At 42.2% G+C, this 27,969-nt stretch overlaps 1 protein-coding gene across 1 annotated transcript in view; it reads left to right on the forward strand.

Annotated features, from left to right (window-relative positions):
- Positions 1–403: 403 nt before the first annotated feature.
- The window catches only part of LOC308293764 (calcitonin-1-like), a gene marked incomplete at its 3' end in the record, with an annotated part of 35,685 nt that continues 8,119 nt past the window's right edge, over positions 404–27,969 (forward strand). The window contains exon 1 of the mRNA XM_080736390.1: positions 404–543. Within this exon, the coding sequence (XP_080592516.1) occupies positions 502–543 (42 nt within the window). The 5' untranslated portion in view covers positions 404–501. The remainder of the gene's footprint in view (positions 544–27,969) is intronic.

Here is a 27,969-nt window from a genome sequence, read left to right on the forward strand (position 1 = left end):
CTCTGTCTGTACTAGTCTGCTCTTTTCCCCCTCTACACCAAACATCTTTGCCTAAAATAGCCGATCTCCAAGCTCACAACGCCTCCTCGCGCTGCGAGCTTGTAGATCTGCGATTTTCAGCTAAAAGTCTCTGGACGCTAGGGTTGAAATGGTTAATATAGAAAATGTGAAAAAAGTTTCTATCACACAAAGATTTGGAGACCATGCAAAAATTGCCAATATTATATGTCTCATCGACACATAAAATAGGTGTGGCCTATTTTATGGCCAAGGAGTCATTTTTACTGAAAACTAATGGTTGGAATGGATTCAGCAGCACAAAAATACCCTACCTCATTCGCTCATATTGTCTATTTTCTATTTTTCCCCCTTTAATCCCACCAGGCCCTCAGGATACCCCCAACTTTGATTGGCTCCCACAAAGTTTCCCAAGGGAGGCTGTGGAAGTATTCACGCTATTTTTGGATTTACTGGTGAAAGAAAGGAGGAGGTTCAACGGCAATGCAAATCGCCATGTTGAAGTCCAGCCGTCACAACACTCCGGTAGGCTATTTTATGTTTACCAAACGTCCTCGCAGCGCAGGTGGGTTTTAATTGTCGGTAACGGAAAAGTTACTTTTCTCATTTGGCAACGGAGTAACGTAAGAGTTACTTTTTAATGGCAATAACGATTGTAACTTAACAAGTTACTTCAAAATGTAACGATACCCAACACTGGTTCCCAGATTGGTCCAACACTCGGCTAACTTTCCCTCACTATGGTTTGTATTCAGTATGTCACAAAGTACATGTGATATTACACATGACAGTGACTGCATGTTTGCCTGACTTTGTGTGCATGTGTGTGAGTATGGGTAATAATTAGTTGCCTGTCTTGTCATTGTAGGCTACATTTTAGAATGTGTACTCTGCATTTACTGGGCATCTTTCTTTCATACCCAAACATAATAATAAAATTAAACAAACAAACAAATAAATATGATAGGCTAGTTACAGTAATTTTTGGATTGGGCGGCCACTAAGTGGAGAGGGCCAATCCTTCAGTAGCACCAGCCCCCAGAGCACCGAGACGTCACATGATTGGCCCACTGTCTATCATCTGAATACAGGCCTATAGTAGCATAATCCCATGCTACTGAACATATAACATCTGATACAAGCCCATGACACATCGCTGACTCGACGCGTTGTGGACTTGTGGACATAGCTCTTCTATGTTCGGTTCGCGCTGGTTGTGGGCCAAGATGCCAGGGCGGAATTTATGTCCCAGTCCAGCCCTGCACCATCCTAATTATTAAGAGCAGTTACTATTAATACAGCACCTGCGGAGCAGTTAGTGCAGGGGTGGGCAACAGCATCTACAACTGTGATGCTGGAGAGGGCTAGCCGCGACCGAGTATTTCCCGGTGAATCTGTGCACAACGGTGGGGGCTTGGGAGTGTGGGGGACACGAACCACTGACTATTGCTGATGATGGAGAGGTTATATAGCTTAGCTTTTATGTATTATGTTATGTAATGTAATCTTGCCGATTTAGTAAGAGACTCGTCGCCAATTGCAAGATATTTAAAAGTTATTTGGGGCCATGATGATATCCTTTCTTCCCACAACAAGGATTTATATTGTCTGTGTTATTGTTTACAACCACAATTATTCACGTGTGGCAAGATCGCGGTTCACTAGTTTTTAGTAGGCGACCATAGATAGACTCGAGGTGGGTGAAGCCTTTTCAGAAGTTAATTTAATGTTTTCCATTTAATGATTTCCTTTATCCTCATCTAATCTTGCGCTAATGCACGCAACTGTTTTTGCCATGTTTTAAGGCCGTGTAAGCTTTTCAGAAGTTAATTTAATGTTTTCCATTAAATGATTTCCTTTATCGTCATCTTCCGCTAATGCACGCAACTGTTTTCGCTAGGTTTTAAGGTCTTATTTTAGTTGTTTCTCATAAGCTCGCAACCCTCCTTGCCCATCGGCCCCCACCTTTGCGCACAGATTCACCGGGAAATACTCGGTCGCGGGCTAGCCTGATAAATCAGTCCGCACATCACCACCCCCTGTTGGTGGGTGGTGTGTAGTGTGGACTGAGCCCGGAGATATTTAATCTTATTTCAAGCTCGCCCGAGGAGTGGGCGAATTGAATGGGCCAATCAGGGCTATAGACTTGAGGCACGTGGTAGGCTGGTCCGGTCCCAGCCCCCTCCCTTTGGAGCTGTTCTGCCCACGTGAGAGTCCGTAATGGACTCTGATTGGTGCTCTTCTGCCCACGTGAGCCGCTAGTGGACTCTGATTGGTCCGTGAAAACTGTCATGGAGGAGTCAGACTCGACTCGAATTCTTTTAATGAACTACAATAGTGCCGTTTCATTACGTTTTAATACCATTTTGCACTAACGTAAACATGCAGTCATATAATATGTTATGAGAAATAACGTATTTTTGCAATGTCACGCCACGTCACCGTCGGCGACACACGGGGCTGTGTGTGTGTGTGTGTGTGTGTGTGTGTGTGTGTGTGTGTGTGTGTGTGTGTGTGTGTGTGTGTGTGTGTGTGTGTGACGTCAATAGGCTTTACCCCGCCCCCGCTGAAGTAGAATCTCCGTCCCCAGGCTCAGACTCAATCCCAAAACGAAGTGTGTGATTGAGTCTGACGCTTGCAGTCAGGCTAGGAGAGGGCCACTATATTTTTACACACACTCCAGAGGGCCACAATGCCTATACAGTAAAAATAGCAGATCTACAAGCTCGAAATGCATCGCACTGCGTTTGAGCTGCTATTTTGCTATTTTTGCTATTTTTATAGAATCCTGAAAAAAATATATAATTTAATTTCAAATGCATGTACAGGTTCTTATGTTACTTATGTTACTTCTTACTTTATGAACTTAAATACACATTTATTGGCATGTGGCCCCCGGGCCACCAGTTGCCCATGTGAGTTAGTGTCTTGCATACAAGGACACTTACGGTATATGCACGTATAATGACATTTGTAAACCATTTGTATTCTAACCTTCATACATAAAAAGCGGTTTGAGGTGTGAGATAATGGGCCAGGAATCTATAAAGGCACAGCTATTTTATGATTTTGAATGGAAGCCAGTCCAGTACAATAATGTTCCTTTACTCTCAGAATTGAATATCCCTTCAAATCATTGCACACAGTTCAAATCCAATTCCTTTATAATTCCAGTAGTCAGGTTGATTCATTCAGTCTTGTGTAATCATGACAAATAGGCTATCCTCCAGGCACTTTTCGGAAGCACAAACTCTCCTTAGTGTTGCTCGCTCCAGCCACACCATTTGTAAGTGTCTGCTCATCGATTGCTGAAAGGTCTCTTTATTTAGTCTCTCCTTTTTTTTTCTTGAATGAAAGTGGAGTAGCTACAGTACGACAGAGCCTGGGCTCATTCAGACAATGATGTCAGAGCTCTAAGCCGTTTAGACCGGGGCGGGAACGCAAATCTGTCTCACTTTAGATTTGAACCACGTTAACCATTATTTTATGCTTTAACTATTAAAAAATAGCAGAGATACAAGCTCACAGCGCGGCACCGAGTGCCGCGCTGCGAGCTTGTAGATCTGCTATTTTTGAAAAATCGTGAAAATGTGTGCAAGTCTTTGAATATTTCGACACGATTCTATATACGTCTTCTAAATCCTTCTTCTAAATCAGTGGTTCTCAAACTTGTCGAGAACCCTAAAAAATTACATGTATTTGGCTGTGGACCCCCCATCTCAAAATATGTTGTTCCAGGGACCACCCAGAGGCAAATATTTGATTTACAATTGTTCTTTTAAAATTATATATATCGTCGTTGAAAACCTTGTATGTCCAAAACCGTTCGTTTTGCATTTATCATTTTAAAAACGATTTAAAATAGTGAAAACAGCCGATCTACAAGCACACAACGCCTCGCAGCGCGAGGCGTTGTGTGCTTGTAGATGTGCTGTTTTCACTACTTTTGTGCAACGGCCTTGTATGATGAATCAGGGCTTTACTTTGTGGAAGAACGTACACATTTTAAACTTGGAGATACGAGGTTTCCACCCGACAACGACGATATATATATAAAAATATAGATTTTTCAAAAACTGCAGATCTGGTGCCGCGCTGTGAGCTTGAACATCTGCTATTTTTCAATAGCTAAAGTATAAAATAGTTCCCGGTCTTAATAGGTTAAGCCAACCCCCCCCCCCCCCCCCCCTCTCCTCCCATGCTGCAATGCTGATTGATGCCTCTCCGTTTTCAGTGGTTAAATGTAATCTCCCTAATGTTTTCAGGACCAACAAAGGCAAAGGCCTGGGGGGGGGGGGGGGGGGGGGCAGCAAGTGCCTTGCCTGCTCCTTACATGTGTCATGTCACCTCAGATATAGTTCATCAATCCTCAGGGGTAACGTGGGGAGAGGGAATTGGAGCCTACTAGCGTTTAAAAAAAATATATTTTTGACCATTCAACTTCATAGACTGTAAAATATATGGACAAAGCGAAGCCATTGGTTTCTATGCAGCGCAAATGACGCATTTTGGGTCCTTGGTATGGGTGTCGCCATCATCAATTGTAAAAGCACCAGAGGATGCTATTGGCTGCCAACGGTCACGCGCAACCGCAGAGATACATGGGAGAATGTGGTCGTAGCCTCCCGAAATACAGCACACGAAGAAGAACACAGCCGGCTGGTATCAGTTTAGTTGGCCACGCCCCCCGCAACTTTATCATCAATTTTTAACATAAATGGGACCTTATTTTCACAAAACGCATATCATCGTGACTAAAAGGCAATTTTTAACTAGCGATAGGAACCATAAAGTATTTATGAAAATGTTAATTAAGGTTAGAAAACGAAAGGGGAAAATGAGAGGGGTCCAATGGAGAACAATTCTTTTTGCGATTGGCCGGGGGGGGGGGAAACAGCGCAACTAGTGGCCAATCATAGGAAGTTTTAGTTCCGTATTGGAGTCAATAGTCAGTCGGCGGAACTATGCCCCTGTTCAACTTGTATGGTGATGAAAACACATATTTCATAAACATACAGTATAATGAACAATGTTGTAAACGGTGCCCCCATCCACCATGTGTCTGGGTGCAGTCACACTCTCTGAATCCTCCACATCAGGGGTCTTCAACAGGGGGTCCGGGACGCCTAGGGGGTCCTCAGAGTTACTACAGGGGGTCCTTCAAATCTTTGTGTGATAGATTTTTTTTCTCCTTTTTTATATTAACCACTTGAACCCTAGCGTCCGTCCATATTCTGAGAACTTTGGCCAAAAATAGCAGATCTACAATGCGAGGCGCTGTGAGCTTGTAGATCGGCTATTTTCAGCAAAGCGGTTTGGTGGGGAAAAAGAGCAGACTAAGTACAGAGTGAAAGCTCAAGTTTATTAGGTATTGACAGTTCAAGTGGTTAAATATCTGGAAACACACATTGACATGAATCCAAAATACACTGATGATTGTGCTGTCAAACAATGAAACTACAGTATATGGAATCTATGAAAAGGTTGTGGGGGTCCCTGCTTCATCTCTCTCTCAACTAAGGGGTCCTTGGCCTGAAAACGTTGAAGACCCCTGCCCTACATTCATGCCACTGTCTATCCCCCAAATTCAGTGGCTACACTTTCAGCTCTTGCCTTCTTCACAAGGGGATGTATAATGTGAGACAGTGAATAGCTTGTGTGTTTGAGTATGCGTAAGCTCACATACTATTGTATGTGTATGTGAGCCTGTGGTGCATTCATTTACAATGCACCCAAAAAAATAATCTCTCAGTTGAACACATTTTAAATGTGTGAAACTTTTCCACCCATTTTATATGAGTAAATTTATATATGGGATATATGTAGTCCCAAGTCAAATCTACATTCAATGCAATGCATGTTGTTCAATTAGTCCAACTCATTTTCATTAACTTAAGCCAAGTTAATTATATGAACTTAATTAATTTACGTTTGTCCAACTCAAACAAATGTTAACGTAAATGTGTTGGTTCAACTCATTTTTATGGAATTAAGCTAAGATAAATAAAATACTTTTACATTTACATAAGAAGAGTTCGGTTTCAGGTTTTCTTCTGGATGATTTGTTTCAAGTTTTACAATATCAACATACAGATGCATAATGGATATATGCAATAGCAGTGATTATTGAATAATCAGAACATTTAAGAGAAAACCAACGCAATAACCTCAAAGTTACCATGAGTTCTTCTCTTTTAGCCTAGCATGGGGAGGGAGCTCAAGCTTAAACTAGCAGCCTAGCAGTTAGGGTTAGGGTTTAGGCTCAAATACTGACAAATCAAATTCTGACATATGACAGTCATCTTGCCAAGGCAGACACATTGATATGATACATTTAGCATTTTTAGCTCCCGAAAGCTTAAACATTTCCCTGAAAACCTAGAAAAATGCTGTTCCCAGCATGCTTTGCATAACATGTGACCAACTTATTTGACCAATCAAGGGAAAGGGCTGGAGTCACTTCTCAGATCTGTAAAATGTACTTATTAAAATTGAGTTGGATTCAAACAATATTCTCAGAATGATTTCAGCCTTAAAAACGACTCAATAAAATTGGTGAGAGGCGTGGTTTATGGGACTCTGGGAGTTTTCATTGGAACTCATTTTCAATGTGTTTTTAAATTCCATTACTAAGATTTGAGTTACATGAATGTAATATAAATGCATAATGTTAAATGAATAGATTTTGTATAAGCACTATTAATTACATTTGAGTTGGAACAATTTAATAAAAATGCATATATTGTAAATGTATATATTTAAGGTAAGCACGATTAATATTTGTTCAGTTACATCAATTCAATACATTTGCATATATTATAATTAAATACATTTAAATAAAGCCAACATAATGTAAATGTATCACATCTGGCACTATTAATAATATTTGAGTTATATCAATTAAATGTATATGCTTATGCCTTGAAGTGAAGTAATTAAATAAAGCAAACATAATTTATATGTGTCACATTTATAGGGGGGTTGAATCAGTTTTTTGGGTGTGTATAACCTTTTTACAATTTATGCAGAAAGTGCAAGATCAGAGGAAAGGCTGTTAACATTTTCATACAATAGTGCATGGTCTTTATTGAGAATAGATATGTCATAATTTTACATTGCATGTGGTGGGTTCAACAATAATATTAGATTCCCCTATGACTATGTTCTAAATGTTAATTGGTGCCACCAGGAAATAGGCATAGTAGAATGAGAAACACTGAATAGTGACAAATATGGGAGACCACATCACTAAAGGGGTAAAACAAATGTAATAAACTAATAACAACTTATATAATCGACCGACCGACTGTCCGTCCGTCTGACCGACAGTCGGACCGACAGTCCGTCCGTCCGTCCGTCCAAAACACACAGTTATCTATTATGAGATATAGTCAGTATCAGTGGGACAGTGTAGGCCAATGCGGAAGTGTGAAATGCTGCACAGGTATTAAAGAAATCAAACCAAATATAAAACAGTGTTGATTTCGTGGACTATGACGAAAAATGTTTGTCGACTGCATTTTTTTCACTGACAAAAACTAAATATAAACAAAATAAAAACTAATCTGTGATGACTAAAACTAAGACTAAATATATTGACAATTTCGTCAACAAAATAAAAACTAGACTAAAACGTTAGGGAGGGACTAGTGGAGAAGAGAGTCATTTTATGTTTGGTTGCTCACAGGTGTTGCGTGCTGAAAATAGCAGATCTACAAGCTCACAAATAGCAGATCTACAAGCTCACGCTGTGAGCTTGTAGATCGGCTATTTTCAGCACACAACCAAGTGTAAAATCAGTCATTACAATGCCATCAAGGCCTGCCAAAATACATTTCAGTTGACTAAATCAACTGTAGATTTAGTCGCCTAAAATCTTATGATATTTAGTCGACTAAAATTAGACTAAAACTAAAACTTTTCAGGTGACTAAATTATGACTAAAACTAAATGACATTTTTATTCAAAATGTGCTGTCAAAAACAACACCGATACAAAAGCTGCTGCCTGGAAAGGAGAGAGTGAGAGAAATGACCCTGGTCAGCTTGATTAAATAAATAGGTGTGACTCCTTTCCTGGACACAGGGACGTGCTGGGCCCCTGATTCAGCCCGGGAAAAAGAGTTGGAGAGGCCCTCATTGCGTGCTATAGAGAGAGATCTCTCTCTATAGCGCTGCTGCTATACTCAAAGATTTGCCATTTCAGATCATGACAAGTGACAAGCCATGAGTTATATTTCGTTGTTGTCCGGTGGAAACCTTGTATGTCCAAAACCGTTTGTTTTGTATTTATCATTTTAAAAATGATTTAAACTAGTGAAAACAGCCGATCTACAAGCACACAACGCCTCGCACCGCGAGGCGTTGTGTGCTTGCTGATCTGCTGTTTTCACTACTTTTGTGCGACTGCCTTGTATGATGAAGCAGGGCTTTGCTTTGCGAAAAAATGTACAAATTTGAAACTTGGAGATTCGAGGTTTCTGCCTGACAGTGACGATTTACTTTGTTGGTCGCCCAGCCCCCAAAATGTAACGAAGGCCGACATTTTATTTTATTTTTTTTCCTAACGGCCGGCCTGGACCGGCCGGGAATGAACCGGCCGTTCGGGAGTTGTCCCGCTTTTCCCAATGGCCAGCACGTCCCTGTTTCCTGGACACACCTCTGGCAGGTTGACCGCCTCCCACACAGGAGTGGAAAAAGAACAGAACAAACCAAACCAAACCTAATAAACCATAAACCAAGAAGGAAGGGTCATACACTGGAGCGGTGATGCATCAGTCCTATAGACCCTAATATTCCATACTGTTTACGGCAGATTAAAAACATATTGTTCTGCATGGTACAATATCATCTAATTCAACTCAACTCAAGGTAGTCTAATAATAAATACATTAATAGATTATTAAAGGAGTAGTTCACCCCCAAAATGACTTTTTTTTCTATTGATTACTCACGCCATGGAGACTTGAGTTCAATAATATTTTTTGGTTTCTGTCGCATTCCTAAGACTATAATGTGATTACGATAAATGTACCCCCATTGATTCCGGATGGGGACCCAAATGCATTTGGGTCCCCATGCGGAATCAATGGGGCTCAACTTACTATAATATTTTCTATGTCTTAGGAAAGTGACAAATACAAAAAAAATAGTATTTAACCCAAGTCTCCATGGTGTTAGTAATCAACAGGAAAAAAATCATTCTGGGGGTGAACTACTCCTTTAATGTCCGTCCATCTGACACGCTTGAATCTAAAATGTGTGCAATGTATGTGCGTACTGCTTGTGAGAATTTGCTTTGTGTGTGCGCGTGCGTCTAAATATGAACAAGTGCCTGCCTAATGCATGCATGCACTTGCACACGCTAGCTTGTGGTTGTGTGCGTCTTATCCCGCAGGTGTTCAAACACTGCCACAACCGACCACCAATCACACTCTCCCAATATCACTTGAACTTGCATTTAATCAGCCGCTGATCCGTCATTTGTAGTGGTGAGCCAGCGATTAGATTTGGTAGATTGGGAGCCATTACTGAAGGCTGCCGCTTGGCTAATGACTTAAGTGCTGTTTGCTCCCTTCCTCTCCCTTTCCTTTCAGGAAGACATTTATCTGGATTAGACTCACGGACATTTCCATCCCACCCCGGCCCTCGCCACAAGCCCTGGACGTGGAGGTGTCATTCCAGTGTCACTCTGATCCCCCCATCATCACTTATGTCAACTGCATCATTATTATTTATAATTAATAATTATTCTAGCTATAGAGTCTATAGATGAAAGTTCATGAAGGAGAGTTTTCGTATTCTAGTGCTCTGTTACAGCGAGCCAGTGTGCAGTAGGTCCATAGACTGTAAAAAAAATATGGACGAAGCAAAGCCATTGGTTTCTACGTTTTTTTTGTCCCTTGTATGGGAGTCACCATCATTGTTTGAATGGTACCCCAGGAATCATAAGGAATGCTATTGGTTGCCAACGGTCACGTGGAACCGCAGGGATACATGGGAGAATGTGGTGTTGAGCCTCGCGAAATAAAGCACACGAAGAAGAAACCAGCAGGCTAGTATCAGTTTAGTTGGCAACTTTATCAACAATTTTAACATAAATGGGACCATATTTGCACAAAACGCATATCATGGTGATTGAAAGGGAGTTTTTCACTGACGACAGGAACCATAAAGTATTTATGACAACGTTTAGAAAAACGGTTAGAAAATCAAATGGGAAAACGAATGGGGTCCAATGTAGACAAATTATTTTTGGTACCTCGCGGGGGGAAAACAGCGCAACTAGCGGCCAAACATAGGAAGTTTTAGTTCCGTATTGGATTCGTTTTAAATCGGCGGAACTATGCCCCTGAGTAGGTCACAATGACATAAGAATACTGTATCCCCTCCAGGGCTGGAGTTGGACAACAGTTAAGGCCAGGTGTCACACCCACCCCGGCCAGGCCACCTTGCCATAGACCAGCCACTGAGACTTTGAGAGCACCAAATACCAGTGTGCTGTTTTTATGTTTACTTTTTTAAACAGCCTATATTCTATGCTCTGAATTAAAGTCTAGTGATGTATCCATTTACTAATTGTCTCCGCCAGGGCGAAGGCATGGCCGAGACTATGTTTGGCACCCGTCCGCGTGTCCGTCTGTCTGTTAGCAGCTAATCTCTGGCACTGTTGGCCTGTTCGCTGCCAAACTGCGCACACACACTCCCTGGATGACAATTCAGAACCTCTACTCTACCCCGAATTGCCACCGCTTTCGCATTGGCCTTTTATAGCACCACCAGCAGATTGATCTATGCAAAGCACGTTTTTGGAACAAAATGCCTCAAATCATGAACGCAGTGTCTGATAGCCTTGAAAGACCTGGGAAGAAATGGCACCCTTTTCACATTGACCTATTATTGCGCCGCCCAGGAGGCCACAATAACCTACCTGACCTGGCGGAGACCTGTGCTCCGAGGAGCACTTTTTCTGGTTTCAATTCTAATCTTCTATTTATGTAACTACAACATGTGCCTGTTGGGCTGTGGACTACTCTATTTATCTAACTACAACATGTGCCTGTTGGGCTGTGGACTACTCTATTTATCTAACTACAACATGTGCCTGTTGGGCTGTGGACTACTCTATTTATCTAACTACAACATGTGCCTGTTGGGCTGTGGACTACTCTATTTATCTAACTACAACATGTGCCTGTTGGGCTGTGGACTACTCTATTTATCTAACTACAACATGTGCCTGTTGGGCTGTGGACTACTCTATTTATCTAACTACAACATGTGCCTGTTGGGCTGTGGACTACTCTATTTATCTAACTACAACATGTGCCTGTTGGGCTGTGGACTACTCTATTTATCTAACTACAACATGTGCCTGTTGGGCTGTGGACTACTCTATTTATCTAACTACAACATGTGCCTGTTGGGCTGTGGACTACTCTATTTATCTAACTACAACATGTGCCTGTTGGGCTGTGGACTACTCTATTTATCTAACTACAACATGTGCCTGTTGGGCTGTGGACTACTCTATTTATCTAACTACAACATGTGCCTGTTGGGCTGTGGACTACTCTATTTATCTAACTACAACATGTGCCTGTTGGGCTGTGGACTACTCTATTTATCTAACTACAACATGTGCCTGTTGGGCTGTGGACTACTCTATTTATCTAACTACAACATGTGCCTGTTGGGCTGTGGACTACTCTATTTATCTAACTACAACATGTGCCTGTTGGGCTGTGGACTACTCTATTTATCTAACTACAACATGTGCCTGTTGGGCTGTGGACTACTCTATTTATCTAACTACAACATGTGCCTGTTGGGCTGTGGACTACTCTATTTATCTAACTACAACATGTGCCTGTTGGGCTGTGGACTACTCTATTTATCTAACTACAACATGTGCCTGTTGGGCTGTGGACTACTCTATTTATCTAACTACAACATGTGCCTGTTGGGCTGTGGACTACTCTATTTATCTAACTACAACATGTGCCTGTTGGGCTGTGGACTACTCTATTTATCTAACTACAACATGTGCCTGTTGGGCTGTGGACTACTCTATTTATCTAACTACAACATGTGCCTGTTGGGCTGTGGACTACTCTATTTATCTAACTACAACATGTGCCTGTTGGGCTGTGGACTACTCTATTTATCTAACTACAACATGTGCCTGTTGGGCTGTGGACTACTCTATTTATCTAACTACAACATGTGCCTGTTGGGCTGTGGACTACTCTATTTATCTAACTACAACATGTGCCTGTTGGGCTGTGGACTACTCTATTTATCTAACTACAACATGTGCCTGTTGGGCTGTGGACTACTCTATTTATCTAACTACAACATGTGCCTGTTGGGCTGTGGACTACTCTATTTATCTAACTACAACATGTGCCTGTTGGGCTGTGGACTACTCTATTTATCTAACTACAACATGTGCCTGTTGGGCTGTGGACTACTCTATTTATCTAACTACAACATGTGCCTGTTGGGCTGTGGACTACTCTATTTATCTAACTACAACATGTGCCTGTTGGGCTGTGGACTACTCTATTTATCTAACTACAACATGTGCCTGTTGGGCTGTGGACTACTCTATTTATCTAACTACAACATGTGCCTGTTGGGCTGTGGACTACTCTATTTATCTAACTACAACATGTGCCTGTTGGGCTGTGGACTACTCTATTTATCTAACTACAACATGTGCCTGTTGGGCTGTGGACTACTCTATTTATCTAACTACAACATGTGCCTGTTGGGCTGTGGACTACTCTATTTATCTAACTACAACATGTGCCTGTTGGGCTGTGGACTACTCTATTTATCTAACTACAACATGTGCCTGTTGGGCTGTGGACTACTCTATTTATCTAACTACAACATGTGCCTGTTGGGCTGTGGACTACTCTATTTATCTAACTACAACATGTGCCTGTTGGGCTGTGGACTACTCTATTTATCTAACTACAACATGTGCCTGTTGGGCTGTGGACTACTCTATTTATCTAACTACAACATGTGCCTGTTGGGCTGTGGACTACTCTATTTATCTAACTACAACATGTGCCTGTTGGGCTGTGGACTACTCTATTTATCTAACTACAACATGTGCCTGTTGGGCTGTGGACTACTCTATTTATCTAACTACAACATGTGCCTGTTGGGCTGTGGACTACTCTATTTATCTAACTACAACATGTGCCTGTTGGGCTGTGGACTACTCTATTTATCTAACTACAACATGTGCATGTTGGGCTGTGGACTACTCTATTTATCTAACTACAACATGTGCCTGTTGGGCTGTGGACTACTCTATTTATCTAACTACAACATGTGCCTGTTGGGCTGTGGACTACTCTATTTATCTAACTACAACATGTGCCTGTTGGGCTGTGGACTACTCTATTTATCTAACTACAACATGTGCCTGTTGGGCTGTGGACTACTCTATTTATCTAACTACAACATGTGCCTGTTGGGCTGTGGACTACTCTATTTATCTAACTACAACATGTGCCTGTTGGGCTGTGGACTACTCTATTTATCTAACTACAACATGTGCCTGTTGGGCTGTGGACTACTCTATTTATCTAACTACAACATGTGCCTGTTGGGCTGTGGACTACTCTATTTATCTAACTACAACATGTGCCTGTTGGGCTGTGGACTACTCTATTTATCTAACTACAACATGTGCCTGTTGGGCTGTGGACTACTCTATTTATCTAACTACAACATGTGCCTGTTGGGCTGTGGACTACTCTATTTATCTAACTACAACATGTGCCTGTTGGGCTGTGGACTACTCTATTTATCTAACTACAACATGTGCCTGTTGGGCTGTGGACTACTCTATTTATCTAACTACAACATGTGCCTGTTGGGCTGTGGACTACTCTATTTATCTAACTACAACATGTGCCTGTTGGGCTGTGGACTACTCTATTTATCTAACTACAACATGTGCCTGTTGGGCTGTGGACTACTCTATTTATCTAACTACAACATGTGCCTGTTGGGCTGTGGACTACTCTATTTATCTAACTACAACATGTGCCTGTTGGGCTGTGGACTACTCTATTTATCTAACTACAACATGTGCCTGTTGGGCTGTGGACTACTCTATTTATCTAACTACAACATGTGCCTGTTGGGCTGTGGACTACTCTATTTATCTAACTACAACATGTGCCTGTTGGGCTGTGGACTACTCTATTTATCTAACTACAACATGTGCCTGTTGGGCTGTGGACTACTCTATTTATCTAACTACAACATGTGCCTGTTGGGCTGTGGACTACTCTATTTATCTAACTACAACATGTGCCTGTTGGGCTGTGGACTACTCTATTTATCTAACTACAACATGTGCCTGTTGGGCTGTGGACTACTCTATTTATCTAACTACAACATGTGCCTGTTGGGCTGTGGACTACTCTATTTATCTAACTACAACATGTGCCTGTTGGGCTGTGGACTACTCTATTTATCTAACTACAACATGTGCCTGTTGGGCTGTGGACTACTCTATTTATCTAACTACAACATGTGCCTGTTGGGCTGTGGACTACTCTATTTATCTAACTACAACATGTGCCTGTTGGGCTGTGGACTACTCTATTTATCTAACTACAACATGTGCCTGTTGGGCTGTGGACTACTCTATTTATCTAACTACAACATGTGCCTGTTGGGCTGTGGACTACTCGGGACGATGAAAGTTGTAAAAGCATGCCCCACTCAGTTATGAAACAGAAAAGAGCTATCAACACACTGCAATGTGTTGATAGCTCTGGTAGATCTGTTCTTTGTGTTTGTGTTAAAGTTAAAAGTCTCATGACATGCACGGGGGGCACGGTGGTGCAGTGGTTAGCTAGAAGGTCCTCCTGGGTTCGATTCCCGCCGGGGGACGCTGTGGGTGCTGGGGGTGTGTTTCTCCCTCCGCATCATTAGCGCCCACACCCTAGGTAGGGTCGGCGATAGGGCCTTTCTGTGTGGAGTTTGCATGTTCTCCCCGTGTCTCCTAGGGTTGATACCCTCACAAAAACATGCAGTAATCCTGGTCTCAATAATGCCTCCCCCTGGCCAGCCGGGGTGCTTGATGGAGGGGAAAGGAACTGGTTGGAATAACGTGTTCCTTCCACGCGCTACGTCCATCCCGGGGAAATCCCCCTGTCAGGTGAAAAGAAACAACTTGGACTACTCATGCATCGGTCAGTCTGTTGTCTCCCCAGGCGCGGCAGAGGGAGAGCAGAGCCCAGGATTACATAGGCTATTGGCACTGGGTGAAAAAACGGGTTGCAAAATCGTGGGATAAAAATTATAAGTAAAAAAATAAAAAGTCTCATGACATGCTGTTTTTACAAAACATAATTAAGTCTTTATCATGGTCCTTCAAACGAGACATTATTTTTCTTTCTGTGTTCTAAGGTCCTTTCAGTTGCTATGAAAAAAAGGGGGTTTTGAGCTGTTGAGGGATTTTGCCTGTCAATCGGGGGCAGAAAGAGGGGAGGGGCCGGGAGGAGAGGGGGCGGGATTAATTGACTGTGACATCAAAGACGGGGGGCCAATCATTTTACTTTTCTGATTACTTATTATTGTTCAGAAAACCCTAGACCACAGAAAATCCACTGAATGTTCGAAGTTCGTTTTTTGGGAGTGCATTGAGTTCAGAAAACCTAAATACATTTGAAATTTGATGTCATGAGACCTTTAACCATAATTATAGTCTTCCTCGGTCAAAAACAAATCATGTTAACTCAAAGTTACTTTTATTAATAACTGTAATATTTTGGGTTTATAAATGTATACGTTACGGGGCGCCCGCTGGCCTACTGGTCCAGGCGCATACCACTTAGGCATTGCCACATAGACATTGATGCCTGATTGCGTCGCTGGTTCGATTCCCGATCCGGAAGACCTTCACTCCCCATCTCTCCCCCCATGTCCTGTCAGTTTACTGTCCTATTCAATAAAGGCATAAAAAGCCCAAAAACAAATCTTTAAAAAGAAAATAAATGAATACGTTCCATTACTAGTTCACACAATTTAACACACTTCCAGTATTAGCTGACAATTCCCCCTTTGTCAAGTCCCGCCCATTGTCCTGCCCCTCTCCACACCCATTGGTTGCTGTGTCTTGGTGGGACATTCAGTGGGACATTCCATCCACTGCCATGTTAATTCAGTTGCTTCATATTGTTATTCTGTGTGCTCAATTCTAATTTCAAACTTTGTTTCAGTCAATTGGAGCTGCTCAGTGGCAGCATAGTGAACCAGCATGTTTTTAAATGTTTTTATTTATCCAAAAATTATGTTTTAGCTAATTCAACATAAAAAAGGCGGAACCAGGGCGGGACAAGGCAGATAGAGCATGCTGGTTGGTCAGTCAGGGACCAACCAGAAGGCTAACAAAGGGTCATACAGTGCCAAACGACTTTTAGATCAACTTTCTCACTATGGACTTCCCTGCCAAGCGACTTTGGGCGACTTTTACTTAGAAAAAAAAAAAACAAAAAAAAAATAAAAAAAATTGAATATTCTTTTTTCTTTTTTGAATTTTTTTTTGGACCCCATTAAATCTAGTAAACATGATTTCAATTGCGATTTTGCATGTTCCACCCCCCATACAACCCCATCTTTCAAACATGGCAGCCATGTTTGTTTACATCTGAAGAAAACATAATGGCTATTTTCTCAAGAATGCCTGAACGGATTTCCAATCTGATTTTTTTGTTTGAAAGCTGTGAACAGCCCTGCACAAACATGGTGCATGATCTGTGCATGGGCATGCATGATCTGTGCACTATAAATTACATGGGAGTCTATGGAGATTTTCTGGCAATAATGCCACTCGAGGGCATATTTAATTGGCAGTAACTGAGTCTCCAGCTAAACTTACACTAGGGTGGGCGTGTTGATCTGAGGCCTGTCCTCAAAGGCTAGCGTATCGACTTTTTCTTTGGAACAAATCAAGAGCTTTGAAGAGCTTGTAATGCCGCACCGTGCAGCTCCCTTGGGCAAGCTGTGATGCAAATGACTCATAAGAGGTACACCCATGCAGGACAAATGAACACCTATTCTATGCATACTCCCACTTGAGTTACTTACAAACCGTCATTATGCTGACAACGCGTTGTGTCAGTGTCGCATTGATCAGTGTCTTCAGGTTCCGGTGGCCCGCATTGTCTGGAAAATAGACTCTTGTTGAAATAGACTCTTTCTCTCTTTCTCTTCCTTTATCAAAAAATACATAAAACATATAAATACAAGTACTCATTATTGTCAGAAGGGCCCATTTCACAATCATATTGGATTGTAATTAGTAATTTTTATTTAACCCATTCACTGACAGAATTTTATTTTCATTTCATAAGCCACCACTGCCAGTCTCTTACCGTATATTCCGATCATCTGCGGGCGTTATACGATGTCCACAGCGTTGACCGTGTACGGGAGGATCTCTTGTAACACCGGGTGGGAAACAATGTTTGACTGTGATAATCCATTCCATTGCTATAGGCTTGTTTGAATGTGGCTTGCTTACTGTAAAAACTCAGGGGAAAAACTAGTTTCGGAGACAATGACCCGTTTTGCCCGACAACAACATTGGATGTAGATGAAAATCTCTAGATACGGAAATAGGCCTAGACTGTCCTATAGCTGGAACCGGATAGGGTGTTCAGAGGTGGGACAAGAGCAAGGACTCGATTAACTCTCCTACTGCCAGATTATTTATTTATTTATTGGGTCTGGTGCCATCAAAAAGCGGCTTACCTTTGCGACGTTATAGCAGATAGACAGACATTTTTTTTCTTTTTTTTTCTTCTTTTTTTATTGTGCAATAGTGCACTTTGGTCTGCCAGGCAGCAGAGGGCGGCGTCATGCAAGAATGAATGTGAATTTGCCTGTTATGTGTTGAAGAAGAAGAAGACCAGTCACTGGCCACAGAGCCTTACAGCCAGAGGAAATCAACAAGGAAGTGAATTGTTCTCCGTTGATCTAACGCATAATGGATTTTTTACACCATCACCGCGGAAAATGTGTTGACAGTACACGGCCGCGCGACCCCTCATCAGCTTACAGTCATCACACGAACGAACCGAACGAGCGCCGTATTGGCATCGAGGTTCTGTAAAAAATGGGGCGAACGTGAACGTTCAAAGCGTGGGGAGAGTTAAACTGCGATAAAACAATAATGGGTCTGGTTTTAATGACTTGTGCTGCTGAGTAGCTTTGCCTATAATAATACATCATCAATTATGTTTTATGTTGTTAATTGTGACCTACAGTATGGTCGCAAGTTTACTATGAAAACTGGCACATCTTGTCCACGTATCCGTGTATCTCTGAAGGTCACGCCTGACATTGTGGTTCACATCACTGTGACATCACAGGTGATATCACAGGTGACATCACATATGTCAAGTGCATATATGGATATTCCTCAGAATCCCTTTCATGCCCATATATGAAGATCCCTGATGTCATCGATATACATCACTGGCCAGATGGCCAAGAATTGGCAAGACCTCGCCCCTCAGGGCGAGGTCGCATGTCACCCTGAGGCGTCTTACTAGTAACCTAAATCTACAAAGTAAGTAACTAAAGCTGTCAAATAACAGTAGTGGAGTAAAAGAACATTATTTGCCTCATGGAGAAGTATAAAGTTGCTCCAACAGACAGTACAAACTTTGTGCAGACACTGTTCAGTTGTCTGCCGTGATAATAGTCACACCAGGGGTCACACGTGACGCGTCCGTCCGTCCGTCCGTCCGTCCGTCTCTAATACATACAGTTCAAAGACACAGCGGTTTGTACAGATCGAGGGCTATCAGTTTCTTTATGTATCATAAAGAAACTAATATCTCTCTCTGGCACCGTTTCTCTTTCTCAGTCAAAACTAAAATGCACACACACCTCATGCCTTGTCATTTTTGTTGTCGCCAAAGCATAAATTATAGTCTTCAGCGGCTGTGACATGGGTGAGCCTTGCAGCTGCTCAATAGCACTAAAAGGCTCATCCTTGCTAATGGGGTTCCTCTATGACGCAGGCCAGGATGGACCCCGCTCCTCCCCCTGTCTCCTCTTTCCCTCCTCTTACCTACGTTTGTCTTCCTCTCTCTGACACATGCTGTAGGAACACACTCAGACACACAGTCATTATGTACCCTGACACATGCGCAAATGCACGACCATGCTCAGAGACGCTCAAAATAATGATATCATGCATTTTACATAAACGCATGTGTACGCACGCACGTATACGCAGTGGTGGAAAAAGTACTCACTTATTTTACTTAAGTAAAAGTATCAATACTGCAATGTAGATGTACTCCGTTACAAGTAAAAGTCTGGAATTCAAAATGTACTTGAGTACAAGTAGGAAAGTATTGGCATCAAAATGTTCTTAAAGTACCAAAAGTAAAAGTACAAAATGTTTGAAAATAGCAGATCTACAAGTTCACAAGTGAGCTTGTAGATCGGCTATTTTCAAATAGCCAAGGTATAAAATAGGGCTAAAGTGGTTCATGTATGTTTTATAATATTATAATTTATATCTGCAAAGTAACTAGCAACTAAAGTTTTCAAATAAATGTAGTGTAGTAAAAGTACAATATTTGGATCTGAGATGTAGTGGAGTAGAAGTGAAAGTATTGGAAATTGAAAATACTCAAGTAAAGTCCAAATACCTCAAAATTATACTTAAGTAAATGTACTTAGTTACTTTACATCACTGCGAGACACACAGTCATTATGCACCCTGACACATGCGCAAATGCACAACCATGCACAAAGACGCTCAAAATAATGATATCATGCATTTTACATAAACGCATGTGCACGCACGCACAAATAAGTTGTGTAATTGCCTTTCAGAAACGGCTCTACTGGGGGCCGGCCATTGATCAGTGTTTGCCGAGGACAGCCTTGTTTACTCACTGTGTGGGAAGACGAGATGGGGCAGTGTATACAGACAACAGTGGGATCAAGTCATTAATTCTGTACGCTTTGATTTTCCTTTGCCAAGTTTTTCATACTTTTTCTTACTTTTTAAAGAGCTGAGCGAGATAGATGTGGTTTTCACAACGTCATGCTTTATACTTAATCTTTAAAGTTAAACAGTGGGTGACATAAACATATGTATAGAAAACGCTAAAAATAGCTTTAGTGTGGTTAACTCATACCTCGCGATCCCCGTAGAAACCGTAGATTTCCTGCTGTACCGCGCTGCCATGCCCGTAGAGCCCGTAAAGTTTAATTAGCTTTAATCATTATGAAAGGATTAAAAGTATTAGCGCAGATTTTCGCTGATTCTGGCTCTTTAGGCCCGCCCCCCTAACTGTATCCGGTCATTTCCGGTCTGGACCGGATCCAGCTTTCCGTATCCAGTCTGAGCCTGGGCCATAGTCCCGCCTCCATTGGTTTACTGTGTAACAGAAGTGGAAGCTACTCGGCGATGGAACGCTCGTTTTTCAATCGGATTTTTGCGTTTGGAAACTTTAATCCAGTCTCTACACGCCTGGATTATGATCCCCGCACATATCGTGCGTTTTGTGCGCGAACGTGTCCACGTGTTACCATAGCGCATGCCTGGCTTTTTTTCAATGTTTTTTCATGTAAACACTGGCGGATAAGCAGGAATACAGCGTGGCAACGGATATGTCTTTTTCAATGGGGTTTTTTGTATTCGAAAGCTTGTCACCGAGTCTACACGTCTACTAGATGAGTCGCGCACAGATTGTGCACGATGCGTGCGCGTGCCCACGCTAAAAGGTAAGGACAATTTGGCAGCTGCTTACTACAGCTATGTTTAAAATGGCAGAGAAATTGTTAAGGTTAGGGTAAGGTGAGGGACTTCATTTGTTCCAAGGTTGCCTGCCATACTGGACCCATGGCAATTTACATGGTCAAAATAGATCTGCTACTGACAATGCCATGGCACAGACCAAATGGGCACTTCTTTTCATCGGCTTTGCACTGATAATTATTTGTGTATTTTGACAAGATACGGTGAGACCCAAGCACTGACTGCAATTGACACTTAAATAGTTTTTCACCTCTGTTTACCATTGCTTGATGCTTCTTGTTTTTTTCTTATGCCTTGTTTTGCTGCACACAACTGTACTTCTTACTCTTTTCTGAATCTATCTATCTATATCTGGCTCTTCACTCTGCCCTTTCTGACGTGGAGGAGAGTTAAGTATTGTGTACAAATGCTGTTTTATGAACTACAAGCAGACAAAAACATGGCGCATCGTGGCACTGCTGGCCCATTATCAGCTTGCCCACCGTTATTGCGCTGGCAACCCGCAAAGGCACACAAGAAGGGAAACACGCTGTTCGCTATGTCCTCAGAAGTGCAGTTCATTCAGCCAAACAAGAGTATTGAGTCAACTGAGCGGGTCTGACAGTGGTTGAGTGGTTTACACACCAGAACAGTATTTTAGAGGAAAACTGTCTGTCTCCTTCTTTCTTCCAGACAAGGTAAGCTGTGTTTATGCCAGATTCTCCTCCCCTGTAGGCAGAGGATAGGGGACGTCCTGTTCAGGGACGTGCTGGGCCCCTGATTCAGCCCGGGAAAAAGAGTTGGAGAGGCCCTCATTGCGCGCTATAGAGAGAGATCTCTCTCCATAGCGCTGCTGCTACTCGGGTGGAAACCTTGTATGTCCAAAACCGTTTGTTTTGTATTTATCATTTAAAAAAATTATTAAACTAGTGAAAACAGCCGATCTACAAGCACACAACGCCTCGCGGTGCGAGGCGTTGTGTGCTTGTAGATCTGCTGTTTTCACTACTTTTGTGCGACGGCCTTGTATGATGAAGCAGGGCTTTGCTTTGCGAAAGAATTTACACATTTGAAACTTGGAGATACGAGGTTTCTTCCCGACAGTGACAATTTACTTTTTTGGCAAAAATGGAACGAAGGCCGACATTTTATTTGTATTTTTTTTCCTAATGGTTGGTCTGGACCGGCCGGGAATGAACCGGCCGTTCGGGAGTTGTCCCGCTTTTCCCAATGGCCAGCACGTCCCTGGTCCTGTTTCAAATCAGCTAACTAAACAGGAAAGATAACTAAATGGCAGGCATCATGTAGCTCTGCACATACTGTACTTTTAGAAACATGTCAAAGAGCTGATGGACAGCAGGATGCCGCTTACGTTACCCCCCGACCAATCTGCTTAGCGGCATAACAAATCCACTTATGATGCCATAGCATCACACACTGCCCTCTCTGACCCGTAGAAGAGGAACTCCTATGTAAGAATGTTGTGTATGCAGTAGGGGTGTCTTCAAAAATTCGACGAATCGACGCGTCGTTTTAAGCCCCCGGAATCGACGCCAATTGTTTGAGTCGAGCCGTCAAAAATATATTATTTTTTATCACACCGGTGCGGTATGAGAGCGCTGGACTGTCATGTTCTTCCTATTTAGTCCATACTTCCTACTGCTTGCAACTAGACTTAAAAATAAAACCAGTTCACGTGACTTGAAAGTTGCCTTGATCATATAACAAGGTGCTCTTATTTTGAAGTTAACCGCTTTGAGAGGAAATGCGTCAACTTGTTGTTATTTTACTTGTTAAAGCTGACCAAGAAGCAGCAGCGCGATGCGCTTTCACTTTCACTCACTGCCGCTGACTCGCTGAGTGTGGCTCTGTGGTGGTGGTCTAAGGCAGAGGACTGCGGTGGAGTAGAGGACTTCTTAAAAAGTTTTAGATTATGACAATTTGCTTGCATTGTGATGCAGCCGTGTGCCGCTCTGCATCGACGCAGTGATGTTACATTATTGTTACCTTTAGCCTACTTTGGTGTTGTTTTTCCTCCTGAAGGAACAGGGCTAAATCGTTAGCATGCTAGCGCTTTAGCCCTGTTCCTTTAGCCTTGGAGAGGCATACAATCATTACAACCAGGCAGTTTTCAAAGCAGAGAATCCACCAATCATAGTGGTTTACAACAGCTGTTGTACCGGTACTCTATCAATGCGTCGCGGTCGCGCCTCCTCTCCAGTCATTAAAGCACAACTTTTTTTTATTTTTTATTTATTTATTTTTTTACACATAAACGATTCGTCGACGCGTCGGATTAACCCCCGCGACTCGAATCGACTTGATAAATCCTGAGTCGAAGACAGCCCTAGTATGCAGGCCAGCGTTCAACACCAGTCCCTCCCAAACTTGCACAACCTGGCCTTCAAAGTTCACAAGACCAAAGAGCTGATCGTGGACTATAGGGGAAGCCAAATTTCCCTCATGGACAAATTTCCCTCATGGACAAATTTCCCTCATGGACAATAAAGTTTGCCATGACCTTGAGAAGAACAAGTAGGAGAGTTGCAAGGGCATCCTCCAGTCATTCCTTCTATTCATAATCAACTATGATCGTCAAGAAGCCATCGGGCACTGTTATGCCTCATTCACACTACAGATATATAGTTGAACGTTTTGCTTGGTAATTCAATGTAATCTCAATGGAAACCAGCTTTAAAGATCCAGGAGACGCTCAAGACAAAGCTTTGAAAGCTTTAAAGCTGGTTTCCATTGAGATTACATTGAATTACCAAGCAAAACGTTCAACTATATATCTGTAGTGTGAATGAGGCATTAAGCTGCATTCACACTGCAGATATATAGTTGAACGTTTAGCTTGCTTGGTCAATGTTATCTCAATGGAAACCAGCTTTAAAGATAGAGGAGATACACAGAACAAAGCTTTGAAAGCTTTAAAGCTGGTTTCCATTGAGATAACATTGACCAAGCAAGCAAAACGTTCAACTATATATCTGCAGTGTGAATGCAGCATTAGGCATGTTGGAGATAAAGGAAACCGCAAGCCAGTCCTGGAAATGGTTTGTCCCTGCATCATGAACAGAACATTGCCCAGCATTCAACATTATTTGAGAGAGAGAGAAAGTCAGTTGGTCAGGTTGACATCGGCACTTAATTTGTACTTGTATGTTCTGTCTTTGAAGGGCTGCCTCAGACAGGCATGTGCATGTGCACACATAGACATCAAAGGGAGCTTGAGCCCCTGCCCTTTTATCCGTCTTTAAAAAGTGCCCTCTTCAGACCATGAATGCAGTTTTTATTATGGTGAAATAAACGCAAATGCCCCTCTTTCCATGCCATACCTGAAGGCAGCATTCAATTGAATTGCCTTGTCCAAACTCTCCTGAACTTGAATGCAGCATCTTATGTTGAAAGAATCGCCCTCTCTGTGTAGCAATCCATGCTGTTACACCGTACCTCCAGTATTCACTTGATTATGCTTAGTTTAGTGTGGTATCAAGCACCGAAAATAGCCGACCTCCAAGCTCACAACGCGTCGCAGCGCAACGCGTTGTGAACCTGGAGGTCTGCTATTTTCGGTGTTTTCACCAAAAGGCCCTTTAACACCTAAGGAGCCAAACTCGTTCAGTAACGAGTTAAGGCCACTAGGTGTCACCCTGCCAAAAGGAGTTGTCTCGTCCCTGAACGAGTCAACGAAGGGTTAACTGTACGTGCAGCTGCCTGCCCTCTGAATGACCCGAGTCCATACGTCACCCCGTAGCAGAGAGAGAGAGAGGGAGAGAGAGAAAATGGCACGAGCTGGTTGCATTGATTTCCATTCTACTCTGAAACATAAAAAGGGCTTTATCTCTGAATGAGGTGAAAAGAACGCCAGGGAAGCAGAGAACTGATTGTTTTCACGGCGACACTATAACGCGATGGTCGGCTCCTGTTTGGATTTTTGTTTCGCGAGCGTTTGTAAACAAAGGGATTATCTTCCTCAATCGTCAGTGGACACCCACATGCACACGCAAGAAGCTTCCGAGGCTCTTCAAAATAAAGCGTGAGTGAACGGCGGCAGCAGCAACAGCAAGAAATGTTATAAACCTGAGCAGCCCATGTGTTAAAGGGGAACACACACCGGAACTAACCCACACCGGTGGCATCAGATGCGCGCAGCCGCGGGTCTGCCGCCTCACCTGCCGTGCCGATACGCCGCTGTTCTATTTTTCCAGCGTTGCCGCGCAGTGAACATGTTCTCCCATGGTTCTTCCCACCGAGGGAAATGGATGTGCTGTGTGGCAGCGCGCCGCATCCAGTTGGGGTTACCGCGGGGCACTTCACGTGCGTCGATACCGCAACGCGACGCTGCGCAGCCGCCCACGTCCAGTGTGTGCTCCCCTTAAGGAATTTCAGCCCCTGCCTCGCTAACATTCTCTGCACGTCCCTGGGCTGAGACATGATGAAATGCATTCCATTTGTTTATTTTTGGAACGCAGTTCTTATATGACTTTAATCTAGAGTTCCCAGCATTCCTTCTCCACCGCAACGGTAATATGACTTAATCTAAGCTTTTCCTTTGAGGATTCCAATACAAAAAATCAGGCAGCCTGTGACCCACCCAGAGGTAGTGACGTGAGGACCTCGGTGCTCTCTATACTGTCTAATAAAGCAGACATGACAAAATCTATAAAAAAAAGTCAATATTGAGTGAGTCATACTTCCTGAAAGTGCTCTATATGAAATTCATGTCAGATGACAAAATCAATAAACTTGTTGTACTATGTTAAATGGCCAATACTGTGTGACATTTGTTTTCTCGTGGCTGATTCAACTTTATTTTATTCGGTTACACCCCGCCACTCCGACATGTCTCCTTTCCCGACATGTCTCCATTCCGACACTAAGCCTATCTCTAACTAGAGATGTTACCGATCAATCGGCAATGGATCGGATCGGGCCGATCAAAGCGTGATCGGCGATAATCGGTGGTTTAGATCAAAAGGTAAATTCACCGATCCGATCCGATCGGTGCATCCGATCAACCAGCCGTTCAGTATGCCCACTTGAGGCCATTTTGGGGTATTGATTTCCACAGTGCTGAAGGAATAATTAGTTACTGCTATGATAATAAATACATAGTAATGCTGGTAAATAACTATAAGGCAAATATATAAATGAATTCATGAGTGAATTAATTAATTAAAGTTAAAACATTAACATTTAGAAAATATAAATAATATATAAATAATAACTTCGGATTGGTGATTGATCGCTATCGGGTGATCAAACTTTTGTGATCGGTGCTCGGTGATCGGTTCCAAAAAACCTGATCGGACCATCCGTAACCCTTACCCTAAACTTAACCTCTATGGAAGTGTCGCCACTCTGACAATAAGAAGTCAATTTCGGAGTGGCGACATGTCGGAATGGAGAGCGACACCCATTTTATTCATAGAGTTTTAGTTTTTACTCCTTTTTCTCTCAAATTTAGTTTTTATGCCAATTAATTCTTCCCCACACTAATTTCCAGAGTTGGGGGTAACGCAATTACTGTAACGGAGTTACTGTAATCACATTACTTTTTTCAGTAACAAGTAATGTAACAGCACTACTCCTCCAAAAAAGTAACGAGTAATGTAACAACACTACTCCTTCTAAGTTGAGTAATGTAAATGTAAAAACAATGCAGTTAGTGGTCAAACGCTTTAGTCTGTACTTGCGTTACTATGAGCCCCCCCATGTCTTCCTTATTAGGATAAAGATGTGTGCTAATATATCGGCATACGTAAGGTTATGTTATAGTAAGTGGCAAATTACCTGACAATGCATCCCAGGCGAGTTTATAGAGTAACACCAAATTCTGGGCCCTGGGTACAAGGATTCACTGCGGGCCCCATATGAATGTTCTTCATATGGGGAGGGGGTTTAACCCATTTAGACTGGGAACGCATTATTAAGCATTATTTTGTGCTTAAACTATTGAAAAATAGCAGATATACAAGCTCACAGTGCGGCACTGAGTGCCAATTGTCTTTGAATATTTTACATCCTTCTAAGGTTTTTTTTTTTTTAAAACCTATGTTTTCTATGTCAGTGGTGCTCAAACCTTTTCATGTGAAGGACCCCCAAAATGACTCTCAAAACATTTAGTTTCAGGGACCCCCCAGAAGCAAAATTTGAGTGTTCGACAAATGTTCGCTTAAAAATACATATATTCAAAGATTTGCACACATTTTCACGACTTCAAAAATAGCAGACCTACTACTTTTCAAAAATAGCCAAGGGCCAACCGTGTCCTCAGTGGAATTGAACCCTCAACCTTCAAGGTGATGGGCTGTGGGCACGGCAGATACTTTACCACTGCTCCACCTGTCTGATTCAACTTAACGAAGTTTATCTGGGATTTATACTACAATATTTGCACCTGCCATATATTCTACACAAACCTTACATTACATTAGCTCCTTATTAAAGGGTATTACTATTCACAGCCATCCCTGTTGAAAAGGTGAGGAAAAACTGGAAAAACACAAGAAAGCAATTTAAGCTAAATCGTTTTTTTTAAAGGTCATACCTTAACCCCTTTTCTGTCCATCAACATGTTCTACTGTGCTCAGAAACGTATTGAAAATGGGGATGTATACTAAAGTCCTCGTGCAACACCAAATCCACGTTGGAATCTCATTAAGCATACAAATGAGATTGCTGGTGAAAGTGCTGGTTCTACTTTTGTGCCGACCTCAACAGTAAATCAAAGAATCAACAGAGATAACCCTCTGATTATAATGTTACGGCGCAATTCTATCGTGTGTGCCAGGGTTGATTTCGTCGACTAAAACTATGACGAAAATTGTGTGTCGACTGCTAAGCTGGGATGACTAAAACTAAGACTAAATTGACAATTTCGTCAACAAAATAAAAACTAGACTAAAACCTTATGTTTGGTTACTCTCAGGTGTTGCTTGCTGAAAATAGCCGATCTACAAGCTCTTTTCAGCATGCAACCAAGTGAAAAATCTGTCATTATGATGCCATCAAGGCCTGCAAAAATACATTTTAGTTGACTAAATCAACTGTAGATTTAGTCGCCTAAAATCTCATGATATTTAGTCGACTAAAATTAGACTAAAACTAAAACTTTTCAGGAGACTAAATTACGACTAA

The sequence above is a fragment of the Nannobrachium achirus genome (genome assembly GCF_963921795.1).
Source record: "Nannobrachium achirus genome assembly, chromosome: 11".
Lineage (NCBI taxonomy): Eukaryota > Metazoa > Chordata > Actinopteri > Myctophiformes > Myctophidae > Nannobrachium > Nannobrachium achirus.